Consider the following 20271-nt stretch of genomic DNA (forward strand, 5'->3'; position numbering starts at 1 on the left):
TTATACCGCTAGCAGGCATAAATACCATTTCCGCTATGCCTAATTATCGCGCTCAGAGTGCTTGTTTATTTATTATGTATGCGTACGCTCGCTAGCAACGGTGTGAAAATGCAAATTCCCAAAAAGCTAAAACCTTGTAAAACAGACTTGTCATATGTTTCCAGTTACTTTTTCTGAGGCTTACTATAAGTAGAGAGGTTGCAAAAAAGAGCTTTTTAATTTGAGTTTGTTTATAACGCACATGACCGAAGTAATGAGCGCATAACACAACTTGTACAGGCTGTGACGTTCTTCATACGGTTCACGTTTTGCTCTGTAATAGATTCAATAAAGTGTCAAAATATTCGCACTTCCCTGCCTGAACGCTATTAAAACATTCGCTAAAATACCGCTCTAAATAAAGCTTTTATAGGCCTTCGCGCGTTTCACTCACCATTTCACGCGCTTTGCATTCCAGCACATTGTCGTATTCTCTCTGAACATGTGACTTGCATAAACTGCCCTAGGCATATAACAAGAAACAGCGCACACCAATTCATTAAAAATGGTTTCGCTTTTGTTGCACTGAGCTGCAAAATTTCCTTTTTTTAGTGTTCTGTGGGGTGTGCGCACTGATCCATATGGTAGTGACCACCTCCCCACCTAACTAACATATACAGGGGAGGGCCCGAGCAGTCCATCTTCCCAGAACACGTTTAATGAAGCAAGAGCAAACCGGAATACATTTACAGATTCATCTGAACTACACTACACGTCCATAAAACAACTACACGTTGAGCAGGCAACCCAACTACTCACGACGCACATCCTCGACGCCGCCGAAAAGTCCATACCCCACGCCTCTGTTGCCCCGCGCAACCAGCGGAGACCGTGGTGGAATGAGGACTGCAGGCGGGCGCGAGAGGCCCAGAACAAGGCGTGCGGTATCTTTCGTCGGTACACCACGTCGCGTAACCTCCTCTTGTTCAAACGGGCCAAGGCGTTTTGAAAACGTGTGCGCCGTGAGGCAAAACGCGATAGTTGGCGTACATTCATAACATCAATTAACTCCTACACAGACACACGGAAAGTATGGTAACGAACACGCAAACTCAAGGGACAACAAACACACAGCGTGCCTCTGGTCAGCACAACAGGGATACACTCGAAGACCAGGCTGACACACTCGCACAACACTTCCAACACGTTTCCAGTTCAGCACACTACACAAACACCTACATTAAACACGAACTCGTGGCCGAAAAGAAGCCTTTGCATGACAATGACAGGTCAGCCACTTCTTATAACTCTGAGTTCACACTTAATGAGCTGAGGGGTGCTCTAAGCACGTGTAAACCCTCAGCTCCAGGCCCAGACAACATTACAAATACAGTGATACAGAACTTACACACTACCACTCTTGTAACACTTCTTCACCTTTTCAACAAGATATGACTTTCGGGGCACATTCCAAAGTCTTGGAAGGATGCCATAGTTGTAGCATTCTTGAAAGAAGTGAAGGACCCTTCTTCTCCCGTTAGCTATCGACCCATTGCCCTGACCAGCTGCCTGTGCAAGCTTCTCGACGACATGATAAACCAGAGGCTTGTGTACTTTTTGGATTACAACGATCTTCTCGAGAGCTGCCAGGCAGGCTTCAGGGCAGGGAGATCCACAAACGATCAACTTCTGGCACTAGAGTCACATATTAAGGATGCCTTCATTCACAAACAGTTCTGTTTAACTGTGTTTTTCGACCTAGAAAAGGCCTATGACACCGCTTGGCGTTATGGGATCCTTATTGACCTCAAGTCATTCGGTGTTTCTGGTAATATGTTTAACACCCTTGCTAGTTATTTGTCGGAGAGAACCTTTCGCGTCAGAGTTGGTTCTGCACTGTTAAAGATACACGTGCAAGAAAATGGCGTGCTGCAAGGCGGAGTTCTAAGCTGCACTCTCTTCATAGTAAAAATGAACTCCCTTGGGAAGGCACTGCCGCCTACAATTTCTTACTCCATGTATGTAGATGACCTGTAGCTATCTGTTAAATCATGTAATATGTCAAGATGCGAACGCCAAGTCCAGCTCGGCGTCAAGAAACTTTCGAGGTGGGCAGACAAGAATGGTTTTAAATTGAATCCTGTCAAAAGCTCCTGCGTTGTGTTCTCTAGGAAGCGCGGGGTTCATATGGACCCAGACATTACTCTTATTGGCTTGTCGCTTCCTGTGAACAAGGAGCACAAGTTTTTAGGTGTTGTGTTTGACCACTAACTCACATTCGCACCACATATCAAGAAACTTAATCATAAATGTATGAAAACAATGAATATCCTTAAGTTTCTCTCCCACCAATCCTATGGGCCTGACAAAAAATTCCTACTACGGCTCTATACTGATGTTGTGGGTTCTCGTTTAGACTATGGAAGTGGGGTATATGGGTCGGCGACTAAAACAGCGTTGCAAATGCTTGACCCAGTGCTACACTTGGGGCTACGGCTTGCGTTGGGTGCTTTTCGCACTAGCCCTGTCGAGAGTCTGTATATCGAATGTAATAAGTGGAGCCTTGAGAACCAGCGAACGTACATGGACACACTTTAGCTTTTAAAATTTTATCGCTGAATAACCATCCTTTTTATCCTGCCTTTAACGATACATCCACATCTGTTCTGTTTGTAAATCGCCCTTCCGTTCCTCTGTCCTTTTCACTTCGAGTGAGGGAGCGAGCCTCGGATCTCAGCGCTTCGTTTTTAGATGTGTACAGGTCATCCTTTTTAATCATTTTACCGCCTTGGCAAGTTCGCCCTGTGTCCTGTGACCTTTCTTTTATAAAACTTGACAAAAATTGGGTACCGCGAGCTGTAATACTGCAGCACTTTCTTTCTTTGCAGTTTAAATACCCACGTGCAGAATTCTACTGTGACGCTTCTAAAACCTCCACTATGGTGTCGTGCGCTGCTCATGGTCCAAACTTCAATGCAGCCAGAACCATGAGCGTGCACATAACAATTTTTTCAGCAGAAGCGTATGGAATTTTATTGATTGTACGACACATTCTTAAAAATCAAATTCCCCATTCCATCATCTACACAGATTCTTTGAGTGTTGTTCGCGCACTATCATCGCATACACCCCCCCCCCAAACCACATAGGTAATCTTGTGTTCAACACCATCATGACGGTGTATGCGCAGAAGCATTAACTGCTCCTCTTCTGGGCCCCAGGACACGCAGGGATCGCTGGGAACGAGTTGACAGACGAGAGGGCCGCTGCTGCTGCACTCACGAACGCTGTAGATATTACAACCATGCCATATACAGACCTCAAGCCACACATAGGGCAACACTTGCGTAGAACATGGCAAACACACTGGAATGAGCAGACAGATAACAATCTACATGTAATAAAGCCACACTTGGGACGGTACAAAGCTGACTCACACAACAGAAACACAGAAGTTGCCTAGGCTAGGCTACGGATAGGGCACACGCACACAACACGACGAAAACACTTCAGGGAACTCTACAGACAACATATCCCCCTACATCCATCGCTGTTTTTAGGCACAATGCCATGGTTTCCGTGAAAAGTGTATTTGAGTATTTGTCAGAGATTAAGTTTTTAAACCTCATTTCTTATCACGCATAATCAAATCCGGCCCTATACACCAGCCACCTCCATTATCTTTAACTGATTTTACTATGTTCGGCTGACACGTTTTTTTACCTACCTTTTTGTGGCAACCACTTCACTTTATTAAATAACCTTTTCTCTGGCGCTCTTTGCCCTTAGTCGGCCTTGCGCCATAAAAACCCAACCATCATCATCATCATCAGAAAACACCAGGTCTACGACCAATCACCAGTCCTTCTATTCAACACTGGACGGTGCGGTTGGCCAGCTCGACCTGTTGAACAGGCACCGCGCAGCCATCCGCCGCCAGAGCATCACGGACTTAGAGACCACTCAACCGGGCGGGCGCCCAACACCTGTTGTTGAAGAAACGTTTTATTCATTCATTCTTTACCACTGGACTCAAGTGGGCTTGCATGTTCAGGCCTCTTTTATTGGCATTGCTTTTGAAAGGGAAGCTGTTCACGTCCGGTTACTTCGCCTGTTCTGAGTCACTTGGTGGGCAGCAACGATTAGAAAGTGAAGAGAGTGAACGCGACGTGTAACTCACGTTCCCACTAATACAAGAAAACAAGAGAAAAATTGCCCTTGCATCTGTTCGCTTGGCTGAAAATGCCATCGAAGGAGGATAGCCTTCTGCCAACCCTGCCAAGTAACTGCCTCTTCTTCCTCATCCGCACACCTCTCTCCTGTCTCGGTCCACCGATCGGAGGTTTGCGCAGCACAATTTTGTCGCGGTCGCAATGCTGCGCGCCATCTGTTGGCATTGCTGTGACTATGCGCTCGACCCAGGGCACGAGGCTTGAGCACTTGTAGCTCGACTGCAAACATAAGTTATCTATTGACATTGTTCTGGACACTGGAAACACGAGTCAAATGTTGGTGTTCTCCCTCAAATTACGTAATACTATGTTGGCGGAACAGTGCTGGCCAATATTAGGCATATTTCGAAACCTATTAAACTTAAAATGTTTCGCCTATATAAACGTCTCCCTGAAATAATAGTGCTATTGTGGGGTGACGGCATAGTCGAGGGAGCAACACCGAGACACAGGCAAAAATACGGACAGACCGACCTAAATTTACACATTACAGTAGCCCAAGAAACTATTGTATTTAAAAATGGTAACGAAGAAAATTAGAATAACACAGCTGTTCACGCGCTAGTCAAGGCAAAGAGCGGCTCTTTCCATTGGCGTGCGTGCAGTGAAACCAGAAAATTACAAGAAGTCATCACGTCTGCTTGTTCACCCAGCAGGCAGTTATATGGGCAATGCAGCTGTAGTCCAAGCACCAGTGGTGCCACAATATTTTTATGCGCCGACGCTACACCTGAGGTATGAGACGCGCCGCAGTGGAGGGCTCCGGATCAATTTTGACCACATGCATGGGTCCTTAACGTGCGCCGAAATCTCGACACAACGGCGTTTTCCCTCTTCACCTCCTCGGGAAAAGCACTATCGCGGCTTGGTGGAACCCGCGTACTTAGGTTCAGCAGCACTACGCCTTGGCCACTGAGCTACGGCAGGGGGTAGCAGAAAATTTAATAGAAGGCTCTCAAGTAGAACTGGAGATGAAATTCATAGAACGGGTGGCTTCCTGCCATAGAATGGTCTGGTTACAACGACCGTCATCGGTCCCGGCGGGCATCTTTCAAAGCCATGCGCAATGTAGGACAAAGGATTCGCTTGAAAATCACTTTTGTGCTGTTAAACGCTGTTGTATGCAAACCGTGCATCTGTATTAAATCCTTGTATTCCGAACTGCCTAAGCTGTTCATCCACTTCCGTAAGAGAGGGTGACTCAGAATTTTTGTTCCTGAAATTCCCGCAACAAGCGTGTACTTTTATATAGTAAACAGAGCAGAAACGGAACAATGTCTGCTAAAAGTGGCCTAAAACTGACCAAACTAGTATTCAGCACACAGACGTGTTTCAAGGAAACTACCTTTTGTAAGGAGCTCTCTTCTGTTTTCAGATAGGTTTCGGTATGTTTTCTTTATTTCCTCAATAGTGAACGCCTGTCGGTAACGCCTGCTTTGTCCTCGTACATTTTAAGCGTGATGGTGTCCACGCACCCAGACGTTTGTGTGTTTGTACTAGTCGGGGTTTACGCTTGTTTCAATGCTTGCCTGTTTCAAGTAGACTAAAACTGCCAAAGCCCCATGTGCTATTTGAAGCAAAGGGCTTCCCATAGCGCGAGGCATTCTGTAGAGCGAAGGATCATGTGGACGTGTTGGCATTGTATGGGGTTGTTGGCATTGGCTCTACGTCGCGTCAGAAGGGCTCTGCCTAGCTGGCGCACGAAGTGTTCTGTCATTAGCTATCGGTTCTTCTATGGTTGGTATGTCATCGCACAAAAGGTCAAGCTGTTTTAGCGCACTGTGGCGCCTCTCGTGCACCAGGTCAGCCCTACCTCGAACAACTGATGCAATACGTGTGCATACAGCATCTACAGTTCGTTGTAAAATTCCTGTCTCCTGAAGTGGTAAGTGAATGTCCTGCTGCAAAACAAGCGACATGTAACAAAGAGATTGACGCTGACGTTTGTTTTAATATTTCATGGCTTGTTCGGGTGCTTTGCCGTGAAGTTTTATATGCCTTGGCGAAACAGTCGCACGTGCCTGGAAGGACCGCCTGAAAAAAACCTGTGCACATACGGGAAAAAAAGAACAAAATGGAGCTCGAAAAAAATTCAAAGGATGTATCTGGGTCTCTGACTAGTAGCACCTGTTTTTGTATATTCACTCTTGTGGAGTCATCGAGGAGTGCCCACGCGGAGCGTTTTTGACAAGAAAAGTAAAATGAAGGTCTGAATAATTTGCATCGTGGTGTGACGGAACACCAGCCAACAGAAGTTCCACGCGCCATGTGTGAAAGAACAAGGAGACAGCGAACGTCAGATACGAGGAATTGTGCGGCTACAGCGCCAAGAGTGCGCCTGGCGTTGCCGTGCTGCTAACACTGCCGAACGTCGAGCACAAGACGTCGATTGCAAGCATCACTGTTGGAGCAACTTATCACATGTCAATTGATGTCGGTCCTGGAAAGCCGCATGGGTGGCATGTAAATACCAATGTGGTATTCCTATTACAAATGCGTCCGTAGCTTCATTGATCGGCATTGAGGGGCGCATAACGCGACACCTTATTTTGTACACACGACACAAACGCTTTCATATACCTGAGTGATAAACCTCACCATAAACAGCGTGGCCGCCCCTTTTGAGACGCCGCTTGTTAACCACCTTTGCATGGTTTAATGAGGCCGAACAGGCTGTTATGCAATGCTGTCTACTAAGATGCATTTTTGCGGTCATCTGCTCGTCCAGGTTGTTGACTTGGAAACTTGCAAGAATCTTGGTCCTGGCGAGTGCGGGGAAATTTGCATTCGCGGACCGATGTGCTTCAAGGGATACCACGGAATGTCACGACTTGCTAGTTCTATATATGATGACAGCGGGTTTCTGAGAACAGGTGGGCCATTACATTTTCTGGGTAAGAGTGAAATTGTTTTAGGCTTTTACAAATTCATTTTTCCTTGACCTAAAGGCAGATTACTACACAAGCTCCCACGAGAGAAAGCATTAAGGCCGCCATTGAAGATGTGTATTTTTGCAGCCTATTTAAGCGTAAGCGGCTGCAATGGTAAGCTGTTTTAAAACAGGTTCACACATGGCGAAAAGATTCCAGTGCCCGTCCGGTACTACCAGCTGGTTCGGGTGGTCGTTATTACCCCATTTAGAGCTAACCACAATGAATGGGCGATGGGACGAGCCATGCGCCAGAACATGCACACTACAGATTAGCAGGCTGCCCAGATATCACGCACTCTAATTTTGAAAAAGAGCAATGATGTTGCTTGAGTAATACTTAGTGCATAATGTTTCAGTATCGTTCAGTATTTCGTCGGCAAATGAGATCGAAATATTTGTAATTACCTATCTAAGTCCACACGTTCTCATTACATTACAGTGTCTCACATTACATGCCATTACAGTGTCATAGCAGTATCATTAGTGTCATTGAGGTACTTGTAGGCACCCACGAGGGGCATCTAACGGCGGTATTTTCAGTGACAAAATAATTGCGTACTCATTTATTGAGATTCATATAGAAACCCCGCAAAGTATAAAAATACCACGTGGCGGCAGTCCCGCGAGCATAGTAAAGCAATGCTCTCGAAGAGGCTCGCTCTTACTAAGCCAGAAAAAAAAGTGGGCAGACATCTACGCTTGTATCCTAGGATGTAAGGCACGGTAGCGGTACTTCGACTACTACGAAGCGGTTTTGTCCGCACTGGCTGCATCTCTGACTTGTGCTTCACGATCGCAGAGAAAAAAAAACTAGCAACGAGGGCATCTAAATCACTGTGGCTCAGGAAAGACAAAGGCTGTCTGCGCTTCTGTGGCTTAAAAAGTGAGCCTGAAAGGTTGCGGAGGCGAAATGGTGGTCAGTTTGAGCGGGAGGGGTTAGTGTGAGCGTTTGCCAATGGTTTTTCTATAATTTCTAGGCCGCGCTGAACAATTGTGCTTTTTGCGAAGAGAGAGATAGTTAGAGAGAGAGAGAGAGAGATAGAGAGAGAGAGACAGAGAGAGATAGAGAGAGAGAGAGAGAGACAGAGTAAAGATATTTGTTCAAGAATAAATAGTTTGGGTTGAGCAACATGTGCTAACGAGACGGCAAACTTCACAGTGGTGTAAACTGAAAGCTAGGGCACATGATGCAGAAGCTTCTTCCCTTGTCCTTCCAATCATTTCGCGCTACTTTTTAAGGCAAGGGGCTGGTCAAAGCTACCTTTGATGTTTCGAAGCAGTGGAACATGTAATGTTCATGTTGATCTCCCCTGATCATACCCTTGCACATAGCTATGTTGCGTGCAAGAGGGTGCGTGTTTCCTCGCATTATGCAGAGTCTTTAGGTAATGTCTGATGTTCCCACCCAACACGTCCACGCACATAGGTTCGAAAATTCTTGTGTTAGTTTTCATTCACAGAGTTTCTGATTCGTTGGCGTTGTGACCTTGTTACAGCAAGGGGAGACATCGCGTTCCCGGGCATAGGACAACGATTAGTGCTTTACGTTTTTTGACGAGGGCAGTGTGGTAACCGTCGTCGCAAGAAGCGCAGTATGCGAGTTTATGTGCCTCTTGGTCAATGGGTCGTTCTCTGCCTCACCACTGTATCCGGCTATCCAGGAGACGTTGTTAATTTTTCACTGTGGCTGGGAATATACCATCGAAGCATTTAGGTATTCTGTCTGCAGGAAACACTATAATGACCTTTCAGGATATATAATGATGTTCACGCTTTTCTTTGATACTGCCCCTTGTCGGATTGCAGAGAGGATGTCTCCAACTTCCATCTTTTTGTTTTTGTATGTAGGAGGGACATGCAGTGACAAAGATTGCAAGAGTGGTCAACTACTACAGTGTACTGCCTCCTGCTTTCGTACATCCCGGAGCCAGCGTATATCTCATGATTCTGAAACATTCCCCAAATGAACTTGATACGACGATATTACTTCCCCCGCACGGGGGTCCTTGAACAATCGTGGTGACGGTACTGGCGACACCGCGGACCCCGAGCCCCCACACTCACGCTGTGACCAACCGTGGCAATGAATCGAAAGGTGGAGGGATAGAAGCCTCTAACGGTGGCCGTAGGAGCATTGTTCAAGCTCGGGCCGATGGGCTCAATGTCCGTTTAGCGGGCGGAGAGCTCCGGGACCTCTCTTTTTATCAGGGTAAGGCTAGATAAGAAAGCTCCCCAGTTCTCTGCTAACTACTACTTCGCGTGGTATTTTCTAAATGCTTTTCTAAACGTGACCGGGCCCGAAGAGGACCGCACCGAAGCCATCTTCAAGCCAGTTTCAAACCTTGTGTTTGCAAACCCGGAGAACTTCCCAGGATTTTTGGTCATGCTATTAGTGGACAAAGAAACACCAATCACCACCAAGCCCGTGTTCCTGATCGCAAAATTTATTGAAAGTGTTGTTGGAAAAAACTACGAGGCAAAAGAGCTAACCTATGGTGACATGCTGATTGAAGTCAAGAGTAAAGAACAGTCTTGTAACATACTAAAGCAAACAAGCATTTAAGATCTACCGATCACTGTGACACCCAAACGTATTCTGAATAGCTGCCAAGGAGTTATCTTGTCAGTTGAACTTCTCAATGAAAGTAATGATGATATCCTCGAAGGCCAGCGTGAGCAAGGTGTTACGGCAGTCAGACGTATCATAATGAGGCGCGATGAAAAAGAGATAAGAACCAAACATATAATTCTGATGTTTCACCGTAGCACCCTACCAGAGTCCGTAAAAGTAGGTTTCCTTCACTGCCAGACGAGACCATACATCACAAATCCGCGCTGCTGCTTTAAGTGTCAACGGTACGGGCATAGTATTAACAACTATCGAGGCCAAGAAAGAAGTCCAAAATGCTCAGAGCACGATCACAAGACGGGCGATTGCCGCACCGCACAGTTCCGATGTTGTAACCGTGATGGGCCTCACGCCGCTTACTCTCGGTCATGTAAGAAGTTCAAAGACGAGAAGGAAATAATAAATCTCAAAGTAACTAAAACCATCTCATACCCAGAGGCTCGGAAAAGACATGCAATGCTTCCCTGAGGAAGCTACGCCGACGCTGCTCGCCGGGAGGTTGGGCGGCGTGAGGTTTCGGTGGGAATCCAGTACAGCACTGCTGACTTGGTCGCGCCAGCACCTCCCACCGCGCTGCCCTGGGCAGCCCACGCCACCACAGAACCTGCGGAGTCAGCAGTAACAGTGGCGACAAACACACTCGGAGGTGGCGTCGCCTATCCTGTGCCCCTTCCAAAGCAAATCTGTGGCTGTGGAGGTACTGCGAACACTGACACGAGAGCACCGGCTGCTGCTGCGTCACCCGCGCTGCCGCGGCATGCACATGGGCCTCGGCCACCAAGCGTCTCTCGGGGCGCCGGTGTGAAGAAACGTGACCCAATAGAAACTCCAAAGGCATCAGTTGATGAAATGGATTTAACGCCATCCTCACCAGCATCACACACGTCCAAGGAGAGACGGTACTCTGTTGAGCACCAAAAAAAGCCACTTCCCAGGGTAACAGCACCTACACATAACACGTAATATGCACATAAAAGACCACTTGAATAATAGAACTACTCTACTAGCAGCATCCGTTTTCTTTGTGAACTTTTATGGCAGTTCACAACATTGTCCAATGGAACTGTAGTAGCTTTGTGAGGAACCTCGATGACGTCTATGAAATCCTGCACAAACACCAGCCAAGTATCATGTGCCTACAAGAAACACATTTAAAACCCACACAAACCAACTTCCTTACTCGAACCAAAATTCGAACGAAACTTTGGTTCGAATAAACCAAACCTGTGTTTTTGTCTGCAGGGTCTCTTTTAGGATTCCATTACTTTGGCGGTGTCTACCATGCATATAAATAACTGTGAGCACTCTTGGGAACGCTCATACGCACTAGCCCCCCAAACCAAAATTTTGATACCGCCATGCTAGCCTCTTGCTTCTATAAACTGACTAGAATAATGACGCCATCGGTTCACCGTCAGCTGTTTCGCCCGCCCATGGCGGCTATTTCCTCAGCACTTCCTGTTGCTCAAAGTTATTACTCTAGGCAGAGTACAATCTAACTTAATACCCTGTCTGATTTACCAGTACAACTCTAAAATGAGAAAATAATTTTGCTGTGCTATAAGTGGGGCTTACCGCATCATGTTTGCGGACTCACTATTGAGGGAATAGGCAGATCAGAATTTTAGAGTGCTAAACAACGACCACATTCGTGTTTCCAAAACCATTATGAATGTAGAAACCGTTCGATAACACTCTTCATTCTTGCGTAGGAAGGAGACAACATGTTCAGCACTAACGCATCTGCCGTGATTAATCTACAGATGGTAGCTAAAAGTTCCACTGGCGTTATTTTTCGGCTCATACATAATGCAGTTAGCTCTTGCAGGGTTTTACTGATATAAAGATATGTTTACTTTCCACTACACTGAAAGAAACCGTATAGTAAAGCCGGTTAAAAAAGAAGCATGGTAAAGACCGCGTCCTGCATCCGACTTACATAGACCGGAACTGCATGCAACAGGACTTAGAACAATGTGCGTAGACGCTGCTAAGGGCAACACTGCGGAGAGTCGGGCTGCTCACACGTAAGTTAAAGAAGAGTGCACATACACAACTAGATATTCACACAGAAACAGATCTTCTAGAGTTCGACACGAAACTCCGAATCACAGCAAGTATATTCCTTGCTTCTGGGGGGACACGAATTTGGCCCAATTAGGGTTTGTCGCATCCTAAGTCGTACTTGGAGATCAATACAACAGGTGTATTGGTGTCATTTTACAAAACGTACTTAGAAAGCACAGAGCCGCATGCATCAGGTATTTCTTTATTGGAATTTTTGTACGTGTAACCTTCTTGAGGCTGTATTTTTTCCATTATAGCACACAAAACAGATAACTTTTGATCGACAAACATTACTGTAACAGATTTACGATAATAGGCTGGAACCGAAGATTTGAATAAAAGTATTTTAAATCCCTCACCCAAATGTTAGATATTAATATTCGGAGCAACCAACGTAACGTATGGGTAGGTTTAGGAGAGAAAGGAACCTAAGGGTAATAAACACCGCTTCAATAATCAAAACAGCCACGGAAGCTCATGCAGACACCCTGGTTCCAGAAATAAACATTATTTCTAAATTTTTCCTGGTGCCAACTTGTGTATGTGCCCTCTGCTGAGAAGGTAAGTAATATTGTGAAATGGCAGCAGAGAAACTGTTTAGGACCGTAAAATCAAATGTATTGGAGAATATACAGGAGAATTCGCCGGCAGCTAAGACAGCTCTGAATACCGAGTGCAGCGCGGCCCCGAAGAGCTCCTAGCGTCCCCGTCTTCCTGTGATATACTGACCTGGTTTGTAATCAGCGCCGTGAATGGTGACCGTAGAGGAACGGCTGGCCATGGCTTAAAAGCTGGCTACTCTGGAATGTATCGTAGAGATCCTTCGCCAAGGTACAAGAGCCCCTAACATAACCGCCGGCGGTGAAAGCACCATCTTTGTGCAAACGACGGAGCAAGCTCAGGGGCAAGCTCATTCGTAAAAATGGCAAGGCTTCAGATGGTAGACGTGAACAAGTTGCGATGCTGGATGGGGTGATGACTGCGAGGGTGTCGGCCGACAAATTTGGAGGGTCACAGGAGTTACCTTACGTATGATTTCAGATAGCCCAGCCGGGTGCAATTGGGTCCACAGGAGAGTAAAAGAAATACAATGAAATTTTTTAAAAGTGGAGATCTTGTCAATGCAAAAAAGGTTCACGATTTTTCTCCACGGTTGCACCAAATACGCACCCCTTCGCCATAAACAGCAGAATATTTTTCTCAATAAAATACTATCATAACCCACAGCGTACTTACGGTGTCATCGTATGGTGGAATATAATCGGTTTACTGAAAAAGACTGCTTGTTTACCTCAAAAATGTTTTGTGCATTGTAGTTCAAGGTGTAGAGCCATTCAAGAACCGACACCTCATCTTGGTAACCCCGGCAAAGGGAAGTTCAAGCGCGTTGATATACCGCAGGTGACACCGGCTGCTACACAGAGAGAGGCGACATATACGTTCTCGGCCGTATAAAAGACCAGTTCAAGTGCAAGGACCAGCAGGTGGCGCCTTCCGTGCTTGAAGAAGTTATCCTTCAGCATCCGGATGTGTGCGAGGCCGTGGTTGCTGGAGTGCCTCACGCTGATCTGGGCGAGGCGGCACGTGCGTTCATCGTCTTACGAGACGGGGTCTACCCAGACAACGCGGTGGCTCTGCGGATAAAGGAGTTTGTAAAAGGTGACCAAGTAGTGCATGCACCTCTTGCCTTGCGGAGAGCGTTTGCTCTCTAAGCAAATAACGGTTCGTTTTAAGAAGTTTTGTGACACAATGAAGAAGCGGGCTTTAAAAGAGGTGCGAAGTTTGTTTTTGTCGATTATAAGTGCCGACTACACAACAAAGAAACGTTTGAGTAAATTTAAAGTTCTACGCGCAGCGTGGCTCAGTGGTTAGGTGTTGCGCTGCGGATCCCAAGGACGTGGGTTGGATCTCGGCCGCGGTGGCTGATTTTCCCATGGTGGCGAAAAGCAAAATAAATTAGCGTGTTGATGCGCGCTAAGGACCTCCGGATGGTCAAAATCCCATCCGACCTCACCTCACATCAGATGCCAGCTGTAGCGTTTTGCATTTAATAAGGCAACCCTTACACTCGACAGTGGCGGTTAACAAGTTGCTTCTGACATTCGTTCATAGACTGTTTTCAATGCAAGGCGAAGTAACAATGAACTGTAGAAATATATTTGCATAAATATAAAAAAATCTGTCAGTCTTGTAGCTATAATCAAAGGCACTGACATTGATACTGAAATTTAAGCTAAGTGTTGAGATAAGTAGCCAACACAGTAATTTTCGGGGCTTGCTATTCTACCTCCCATAGACACCAAACTAACTAGCTCCCTATAGTGATGTCAGTCAAAATGGGCGCCGAGGCTTTGGCGGCATAACCACGCAATATCGACCTAAAGCGCTTTCTAATCGCTTTAACTCATTGGCCAATAAACTACTTTGGTGATGCACGGCCGAGTGCCTCTGTACAAAATTGCTGGACTAATAAATGACTGTCTTGTATGTGAGGAAGTTCAAGCGTAACATTTTTCCTTGACTTATATTCATATATATTACGCCAATGCAGTTTCTGCCCCATTGAGGGTGGGTACCCCTTCGCAAGAATTATCAGACACAAAGCTGTGACGTAGTGAAAAAAAAATTAATTTGGGGGAGATGAATGGCTTCCTCCTTCGGAACTCCTTCATCAATAATAGTGTGCAAACAAGCTTCCGCGCTCCCGAAACGACAATTTTATTTTTTTATTTTCCGTAGTACCGGCAATGCCCGGGTGGGCCACTTTACGAATGGCACTATTGTGCGTTACAACTGTTCAGTTATTTCTGGGCATAAGTAGGCAGTTCACCGTAAAAATGTGCATACTTACAAACTCCCATGCGCTGTCATTACATGTGCTCCAACGGGAGGCGTGTGGTAATAGGGAACCGCTGAAACTTGTATTTTATTGGAGCTCTTTCGAAACGCATTGTACCAAGAAGGTGCTCACGTCGCACGACAAACTCCTTAAACTTGGTTTTGTGTATTTGTATTAAGAATATTTTTTAGCAAAAACAAATTGGATTAATCAATCAGTGAAACATTTATTGGGTGATTTTTTCGCAGCACCCATTTTTTTCTAAATTTAGAATCACCCCTACAATATCGGTTAAGGGAAAACCGCAAAACTACTTTTCAGATATTTCATAGGGCTACACAAATAAGCAAGACGCACTTCGATATGTGAATGGGTGAGCGAGGCAATGATGAATTTTTGAAAACACAATTTCCGCTTTTTTTTCTCTTATGAGTACAATTTTGAAACACCACGCTGTATTATGCCCCTAAATCATGACACGAACGTACTCCAAATATTTCAAGTCTCTAGGCATATCAGTTTTCGCCGGGTGTTGATGAAACAGTGAATAAGTCATTCATTCGGGCGTGTCTCTTTATAAACATTCATTTGGCCAGTGACAGTGTTTTGGCTTATGCATTTAGTTAAGTCACCAGACGTTATGCCGTGCAACCATCGACGTTAATAGAATTATTGCAACAACAACAGGGTATGCGATGGGGGCTAGGCGTAACGTCACAGCTTTTGGACTCTAGACGTCAAGCATTACTAAAGGATTGTGACACAATAAATTGAAGAAGTGCGTGCTTCAAATATGTACAACTTGACGAAATTAAACCCTGAAGCAGTAGGTCTGGCCCAACATCAATATTTTAGGCCTAACATCAGTTCACCTTCAGGCCAACTTAGCGAATTTTAATGACGGCCATAGTTATTATGAGCCGTGCTGCGGATATTGGTCGACGGCGCTAAACCTTAACGCGTGACATCAGGCCTTATGAAGTGCCATCACCTTTTCTTCATCTTTGCGGATTGGCATGTGCGCATGCAATTTCTCAAAGCTAGGCTTCGCAAGCACGGTTTTACAAATGATATGCACAAAAGTTTTGAAAAGAAAAAGGCATCGATAACAAATTGCAGACATAATCCTTGCCTATGGCGGATGGGTATATGCATTAGTATGGCTTTTATGTTTAAAATATACGACCATACATATTATCATCACACATTCAGGCATGTTACGCTGTACCTTAACAAATGGTAATACAGTATGTGCAATTCAAAACCATCTGGAGTTGCTAAAACGGCCTAAGCAACAACATCCAGATCACAGCCTGCTGCGTTTGCAGTCGGCATTACAGGCGGGTAAGCCTCTAGATAGAACACGTATTTTTAAGTTGTTCTTCAACATCTATAACGTAACCAAGCCGGCTCCATTGCGCCTGTAAACAATCACAGGGATAAATTTGCCTCTCGTTCACACACATCTTTCCTATATCCGTATGTAGGTTTGTATTGAAGGATCCCCCTTCGAGCGTATCGGGTTCGCGAGCCCGAACCTGCCCGACGAAGTAACGCCGATCCGCATCAGAACAAATGTCCGGTTTATTCCGGGAAAACCAAAACAGGAAAAAACAAACAAAGCAGTTGGTAGGCAATAAAAAGAGAGCACAGCAAGCAAGCGCCGAAAGCGCGTAAAGACAACATCGCGGTGGTTGACACCCTGCTTGTCCAGAAAGGTACAGCATGGTGCTGTACACTCACGACGACGTCTTCAGTCACCTGGGCCGACGTCCGGTGAAGAGCGTCCGCCGCGGACGCTGGTTGCTCCTCGCGGTCCGGGCGTCATGGTCGTGGCTCGCTGCTCTCGCGTGTCCCTCGGTGCGCACTGTCCAGCTGCTCCTGTGAGCGCCGCTTTTAAGCCACTCTGTTGGTTGTGCGCATGCTCCGGGTTCTGTTGCACTACACGTGTCCGTTGCGGCTCACTGTTCATCGCACACGCGCGCACGGGCACATGACACACTGACGCCACTATCGGTGTTCTACCGGCACTCACTGCAGTGTAATCACCCTCCGCGGGCGCACGTAGGGGCTGCGTCCCTACATTATGAAAACATGTAAATTGACTTATTGGTAAATTAACGTGTTTCATCAGTTCATGCACCGTAAGGGACTGTGAAGCACTTCGGATAAACTTCTTTGCCCTTTCCATCCAATCCAGAAGCTCTGCGAAAGCTATACGCATCGCCAGGACGGAGCGGCACTGCGTAATTTGCTCGTCGCAGAAGATACGTCTTTCGTTTCTTCTTTGCTTTTGTGGGTTTCTTTTTATAGCGGCCATCGGGTGCCTTTATTGCTGCAACGTAGGGTTGGTTGATTTATTTATTTATTTATTTATTTGTGTTACCTTCAGGGCCCGAGGGCGTTACAAAATAATACAGACAAAACCAGCAAAACAACAATAAACATTACAAATAACAGCTTGTTATGAAAACAGGTTGGTTATGACTGAGCGAAAAGCAATCTCATTGCCGATTTCAGCTACAGACCGAGGAAGGCGATTCCAACTTGCACAAGTGCTGGGGACAAAGGAATCCTGAAACAGGTTTCTGCGACCCGATCGAACGTGAACTTTGTGGTAATGGTCGATCCGGGACGACATGTACGGTGGACTGGACAATAGCCTGCTTCTTGATTTTAGAACTTAAAGCGCCGACGCAACGCAGGTGATCAGGCGCACCGTAATGGAGGGCTCCGGACAATTTTGACCACCTGGGGGTCTTTACCGCACGCCGAAATCTCGTACACGCGGGCATTTTCGCTTTTCGCCTCCATCAAAAAAGCGGCCGCCGCCGCCGGGAATCAAACCCTCACTGCGAGTGAGGAAAATCCGGCGAGTAGTTCTACATCACTGTGAGGACGTAATTGCAGCCGTCGAAGAACGCCAAGACCGAGAAAAGGAAAAAAACGTTTTTGAGCAAGTGTAAAAGTTATCTGATGGCCACATAGCCATAATTTCTGGATATGGTACTTTTTATGTACTGGATGAGTTGGTTTACTTCAATCTGCAAGCATTTAAGACTTCAAAAACGTTGAAAAAAGTGTTGCAGGGTCTCGGTAATCAAGACGTCTGTCCCATTCATTGAGCATGTTTTTGTTTAAGTGGAGATAATGATACTGGCTTTTAGAAGCTGAAAAAATAGGCGGTAAACAGCATACATATGTTTTTCCACTAAAACGCTGACCGTGGTTCCAACGCTAGGAAGAAAAAAAGGACCGCGCATCTACTCCTTTTGTTGGAAATGTCGCCGAAAAACGATAGTCGACTAGCGCCGCTGCTAAGTAAATGCTTCCCTCCATTTTTCATCTTACCTCTCATGCTGTTCTCTCGTCCCTCCCAAGATAAAGAGTTAGAGTTTTGCTCAAGATAATTTACATTTACCGCGACCAACTTCTCCAGGCCGGGTGCCTCGATGCTAGCGTTGCCGTAAGGTGGAGACGCGTGTGAATTGAGGCAACCTATTACAACATTTATAGAACCACGATTCTCTACTGCACGAGCGTTACAAGAGGGACGTGGTTGCCCTTTAGATGAACCTTTTCTTGCTATGCCAGTTGATTTCTCAAATGCGGCTAGGAGGTAGCGCTGGCAACAGCAGGCGACGGCTTTCTGACGTTGATGTAGTATTTCATTTGCTATAACAACAACCAATCATCCGTGATTTTTTAAATAAAGTAACACTGCAAATATCACCTATGTATTTCTGTATTATAGTTTGTGCCTTGTATGTACGTAATGTCTAGGTTCGTGTTGAACAATGTTGACAGGTATGAACACTGACACCGGTCTTAAACGTTAAGATTTGGCTGTGATAGTACAAGACTATTCCGCAGATTTGATTTCAGTTTGGCCGGGTGGCTGAATCTAGTCACAGACAGACAGACAGACAGACCAAACTTTCTGTGGTTTAGCACCCCAAGAAAGACTATCGTCTTTAAAAAGCCACAATTTAACGAAGGACCATGTCTTAAATTTAGCAACTAGCGTAGTCCTTACGCACTTCATTTTGAATGAACGTCACTGTGAAACAGGGGTATCTGATGGAAAGGCCAACAAAAAACTGAACACCAATAACATAGCGAATGTGCAGACAAGAGACTGTAACTAGACTGCACGTGAAAATATCTGGGTGGCATTACCTAAGTAACGGATACAACTTCAGACCTTTTTTACAAAAAGCCGATAAAAAAGACGGGACTGGGGGCGTGGCGGGATTTGTACATTGGGTAAGAACTGGATACAAGATGTTAAAAGTTAGGGTAACACGAAGTCCACTCTTCGGTTGGCAGAGTTTGGTCTTGAAGGGAAAGATAGTAAAAAGTAGGAGCCTTGGAGACGGGGGGGTAGCGTTTTGGAGAGACAAGGTCTTGTTATAGCCTGGTCCTAGACCACTGCAGATTAATAATTATGAGATGTGGTTTAGGAGGCGTTACACATTGTAGCTTGCTTACACAGGTACAAATTTAAACCTTGCGTTAAAAATTCTCCTGTTATTCATACACACGTTTTATATTTATACTTTTGTAGTGTCCAAAACAATTTTTTAAAAACAAGAAGAGAACCGAAAACGTCGACCTGATAGGAAAAGATGTGTAAGAACGCACAAATGTAATCCCCACTTTTGCAGGTTCTCAACCATTTCACCGGCAGCTTCATGGTGGTGTTGAGTTCCTTCAGCTGCTTCCCACAACAGAAACAGGCAAGAATCTTCGTCGGGCCCTCAGAGACGCATATATGCAAACGTCTGAAAAAACGTACCGTTGTAGTAAATAAAGCGATCACACAATTTGGCAATATTTTCGCTTCTATTACTGCAACCATGTACTACGAAAACAAGACATTTTGAGTACTCTACGTGCATTTGATGCTCCTGAGTGAAGCCAGGTGTTGGCGTGGCCATTTTAACTGAGGCATTCATTCATTTCTTCCAAAATAACTGCGTGCATTCACGGAAGCTAAATTACTAAAATGTTCAAGTACCAAGAATAAAGGAACACGCACAATACATATATAGATTGTTACAAGACGACGACAAGGATGCGAACAACGAAACGTGGTGCGACGTCCGAAGAAGAAGGAGCTGGGCAGGCGCGCAGCCAGCGATGGTTCTGTCTCATCGCCGACATCTTGTAAATAGTGAGAATACATCTGTCGCCCATCTCATCGTTCACGTCCTTTGTACGTCTACCACGTAACATTTGGTGGAGTGTGCGGGACGATCATCTTCATGCTGCCCACCCCCCCCTCCCGCATCGCATCATCTTGGCTCCTGAAGAGATCTTCTCCAGGCTCTTGGACCGTGTCGCCATTCCTGAGCCCCGGTGAGCCATCACATCTGTTCCCAAGCCCATTCCCCCAGCCTATGACGAGCCCAAATCAGCCTAGACGCGAAAAGCCGCGACCAGGCAAGACGATGATGCCATCCCTATGGCGGCGCGTCTTCTCAAGGGCATTAGACGTTGCTTCATGACGTCGGCGGGCATGGCTGTTCCGGGACCAGTGGTCACCAAGCTCATCATGCTTATCTGTGGTGGCAACGACATCTTCACTGTG

The 20271-nt window shown here is 45.8% G+C and overlaps 1 protein-coding gene across 1 annotated transcript in view; it reads left to right on the forward strand.

Moving 5' to 3' along the window:
• The window catches only part of LOC144160541 (luciferin 4-monooxygenase-like), a 33675-nt gene extending 14184 nt beyond the window's left edge, over window positions 1-19491 (forward strand). The window contains exons 6-8 of the mRNA XM_077691807.1: window positions 6940-7084; window positions 13241-13498; window positions 19346-19491. Coding sequence (XP_077547933.1) covers window positions 6940-7084; window positions 13241-13498; window positions 19346-19491 — 549 coding nt within the window. The remainder of the gene's footprint in view (window positions 1-6939; window positions 7085-13240; window positions 13499-19345) is intronic.
• Window positions 19492-20271: the final 780 nt, after the last annotated feature.

Source organism: Haemaphysalis longicornis, unplaced genomic scaffold (genome assembly GCF_048455015.1).
Source record: "Haemaphysalis longicornis isolate Haplotype H1 unplaced genomic scaffold, Haemaphysalis longicornis Haplotype H1 scaffold_105, whole genome shotgun sequence".
Lineage (NCBI taxonomy): Eukaryota > Metazoa > Arthropoda > Arachnida > Ixodida > Ixodidae > Haemaphysalis > Haemaphysalis longicornis.